Below are 3,887 nucleotides of genomic sequence, written 5' to 3' on the forward strand. Positions count from 1 at the left end.
CTAGCCCCAAATGATGGTAATGGAGTGGATCTTGAGAAGTAGTCGTGGACACAGACTATCATAGGTTAATGTTATAATACCACTTCCACCTGGTATCAGAAAAAATTTAATGGTAAGTGACATAAAGAAGAGTTATTTAACGACAAAGAAGAGTTATTTAACAAAATGGTTGTGTTAGCCTTACCCTCATATGTTAAACAATTGTAAGTCCAAATAATTAAATTAATTAAAATCATGAAAGTTAAGATTTAATCCTACATTTCTAGATTGAGTGTGTTCCTCATGGGTAGGAGTCAATTTAGGGCTAGTTGGTTGAGAGATTCTCTCCAACTTCTCTCCAACTAGTTAGGCTCCTAGATTAGTGTGTTGTTGAGATATTTTCTCAAAAATAGTGTCCAAGATAGACATACTATCTTCAGACAAACTTGCTCATGTATTTATTTGTGCTATTATCATTCTTTGTAGATTACATTGTGAGTGTGAGGAATATAATACAGTGAGGCTCTCATGCCTTTTCTACCATGTTTGATTTGTATATTTTTGCTATTTATTTTATGAGTGTTTTATTATTTTTTGATTGAATATCCTTCACGTGGTATCGGAGCGTAATCGAAACCGTGCATGCAACAATATGCTTCTCTGGCAGCCTTGCCACATAGAACAACTCCAACCTTTAGGACTTTGTCCTTTCTGAATCCTCCGCTTCCATTGAATTTTATATCGGCCAGAGAATACAAGGTGCATGGGTGCGATGCAATTGCTGCTTCGACCATTAAACCTAAGACCGATCCTCTGTTCATCAGGTAATAGAATTGAATCATTCCAAGTATGTAATAGGTTTCTTCATTGCCTGCGTCAGTACAAAGTTTCAAAAAATTGTCGGAATCTTCATTCCATTTTGAAGCCTTTACAGTGAGTGATGCCATGGATGCCTGGATAAGAGCCTTTCGATTGGATGCTTCCGAACATAATCTTTCACATGTCATTTTTGCATTTACGAGATCGTCAACAGAGTTAGCTAAAGTGCTAAGGGCACCCATTATCGAAATCAAGAGATCGTCATGAACAACATCAAATGGATTCTCAAAAGCGTTGTTTCCTTCCGAACTAGCTCCAGTTGACATCAATCGTCTCTTCTGTCTACACGATCCAGTAGCAAAGGTGATTGCTTCATCAAGAGAAAGATAACATGCTCTTCTGGTATGCATCTTGTTCAATCAGAGTTTCAGAAAAAAATATTCAAGATCCTGACAGCACTAGGTGAGAGGGAAACAAAGACGCCAGCTACGGACCATTGGTACTTGATGCACTGTGCTATCAAAGGAAAGAAAAATTAAAAGCACTCTAGATATCATCAATTCTTATGCGAAAACATAGATTTAGCGAATACATAATTGCTATAGCATAGTGTAAAACGAGAAGTTTAACCACCACCCGAGCATGCTCCAGACTGCAAACAGCCTGAGCTCCAAGCTCCAATAGTACCAGAAGCCCACCAATATATTGAAATGCCTCTACTGAACCAACATCTAAGTACAAAATTTAATCAAGTACCTGATCAGATATCTGGCGAAGGGCTTTGAGACATGATTTGATCATGTCCACTCCAGCCATAGGGGTGGACAATTCAGCATCCAACATTCGCAGGTTGTGAATCAATTAGTTCTTATATTCATCTCATTTTCCAACGCCAATAGGTCCATCTAGGAAAAAGTCGAACTATAGAAATAAAAATTCACTTGAAGTGGCTTTGATTGAAGCAACATTGAAATCCATGTGCATTTAAAGGTATAAACTATTTTCTGCTTGCCATATTTGGGAAAACAATTTTTTTACAAATAAAATCTTTGTAAAAGTGTGGTATGAGTCAAAATCGTAAATTGAAGTTGAATTTCAAAAGTCAAAGTGAGGGTTTATGTGAAAGTTAAGTGGAGCCGAATTTGAAATTGAAAAGTGTATTTTTTTAATTATAGTGTTTTTGGGGAGAGATAAGGAGTGGATAAATTCAATTTTATTTTGGAGTCATAAGGGTGAATAAGGTTGATGTTTTGTGAAGTAATAAGGTGAAATTATTTTTTGTAATTTTGGAGTGATAAGTGTTTTGTATTTGGAGCGATAAGTGAATTTGTTTGAGATAAATTCATTGTTGTAATCCAAAGTAATATTTTACTTTGAGATAGATTGAGTAAGTGAACATCCAGATTTTGAAGACAATTTGCTTCAAAGATGAAAGGTTGATGTACTCAAATACTTAATAAAGACATATTTTTGTGGTGTTGAAGTGTCCTAGATTCGCCCAAAATTGAATAAGGGTATCTTAGGTACACCTTGTGTAGTGATTGATTATGCATGTTTTGTGTCTAGTTTTGACACTAACCTTCATGTGGTATCCTTCTAATTTGGTACACATGTAGCACACAACAAATTAGAGAATTACATGCACCTAATCATTTTCATTCAAGCTTATGTAATCAAGCGAACTACAAACAATCAAGAAGTAGCAATACATAATCAAGTTGTCAAAGAGGATTCTACATCAACATCCAATCAAATTAATGAAGTTGTCATCTACATCAAAAACATTTGCATCAATTCAAAAGAATTGTTTTGGAAAATGAACTTGCACCATTTTTTTTAATAAGTTCAATACAAAACTATATTTTGAAAATCATAATTTGTAAGTTTGCTTCTAATCAAAGTCACGTTGAGTTGAATTGTAAGGGTGCATTCTCGGTTAAAACCAAAACCCAAGCTTTGAATTGATAGGGAGTCAAATAAGTCCAATGAATCCATTGTTTTCAACTAAGTCAATTCTCCTCAATTGAGTCAATTAAGTGAGTCAATTCTCTTCAAGTGAGTCAATATCATTTTAACTTGTCATTGTTAACATTGGGTGCATTTTCGATAGTATTCAACACCCTTCTTTTGATCAATCAAGAGTGTGAGTTCAAGCAAGTGAAAAGTTCACAACATCAAGCAAGCCAGTACAAGTGAGCATGTCAGAAGTCATAATGGGTAAAGGATGAAAATGTCTTCAAAGTACAGAATAGGAGAATAAATATTTACAAGATTGCAATCACGAGTTACAAAACAAAGTCAAAATACTGGAATGGAAGTTGAAGCAGAATCAAACCTTAATCAATCAAATGACCAGTACATTAGAAGTAGCAAAAGATTTTCAAATTGAACTTGAAGTGAAAGAGAAACTCATTCATGCACTTCAAATTAACTTAGGTGAAAAGAAATATTTACTAGATTCACAATGTGTAGAGAAGGCAAAAGCAAGTTGTAACACAGAAGACCTCATCACAATAACAAATGAAAGTTGTGATACAAGTGATCTTATTCAACGTATTAATGAAAGTTGTGACAGGGATGAACTAATCAAACAGGTTGATGTCAGTTGTGACACAAGTGTTTTTATCCAACCAGTTGTACTACTTAATGATGCAACAAGTAGTACAAAAGACCAAATTGATCAGTTTGATGCAGCATGTCAAACATATGCGTTGTTAATGCTTGATGCCCAGTGTGACACAGAAGGTTTAATAAATCAAGGATAGGATGTTAGTAGCACCGACAAGTATGAAGAACAACAAAAAGTTATTATTTCCAATAAGGTGATTAGACCTTGGTAAGAAATCTCCTTCAACAAATATTGACATGGTCTACGATACAAAAAAGAAAACAATTTGTTTGTTCGATATTCCTCAAAGCTAGTTCAGTTTGTAAGTGATGGTTTTCTAAACAGAGATCAAAACATGGTTAAGTGTAACCATTGTAAGAAAAATGGCCATATGGAGAGTAAACACTTTGACCTCTATCCTTGTCACCATTGTGGTGAGAAAATTCATTCATCTAACAAATGTTGCAAGCGAAATAAACCA

General features: G+C 34.7%; 1 protein-coding gene across 1 annotated transcript; it reads right to left on the bottom strand.

The window, feature by feature from the left end:
- Nucleotides 1-566: 566 nt before the first annotated feature.
- Nucleotides 567-1,614, bottom strand: LOC149176797 (F-box protein At5g50450-like). Its single transcript, XM_089421575.1, has 3 exons — nucleotides 1,555-1,614; nucleotides 1,391-1,473; nucleotides 567-1,197 (listed from the first exon to the last, which is right to left on the bottom strand). Exons 1-3 carry the CDS (start codon nucleotides 1,612-1,614, stop codon nucleotides 567-569), a joined length of 774 nt encoding a protein of 257 aa, XP_089277701.1.
- Between the last annotated feature and the right edge of the window lie 2,273 nt (nucleotides 1,615-3,887).

This window comes from Pinus tabuliformis, chromosome 4_1 (assembly GCF_031772625.1).
Source record: "Pinus tabuliformis cultivar Carrire ecotype Pingquan chromosome 4_1, CPIR1, whole genome shotgun sequence".
Taxonomy (NCBI): domain Eukaryota; kingdom Viridiplantae; phylum Streptophyta; class Pinopsida; order Pinales; family Pinaceae; genus Pinus; species Pinus tabuliformis.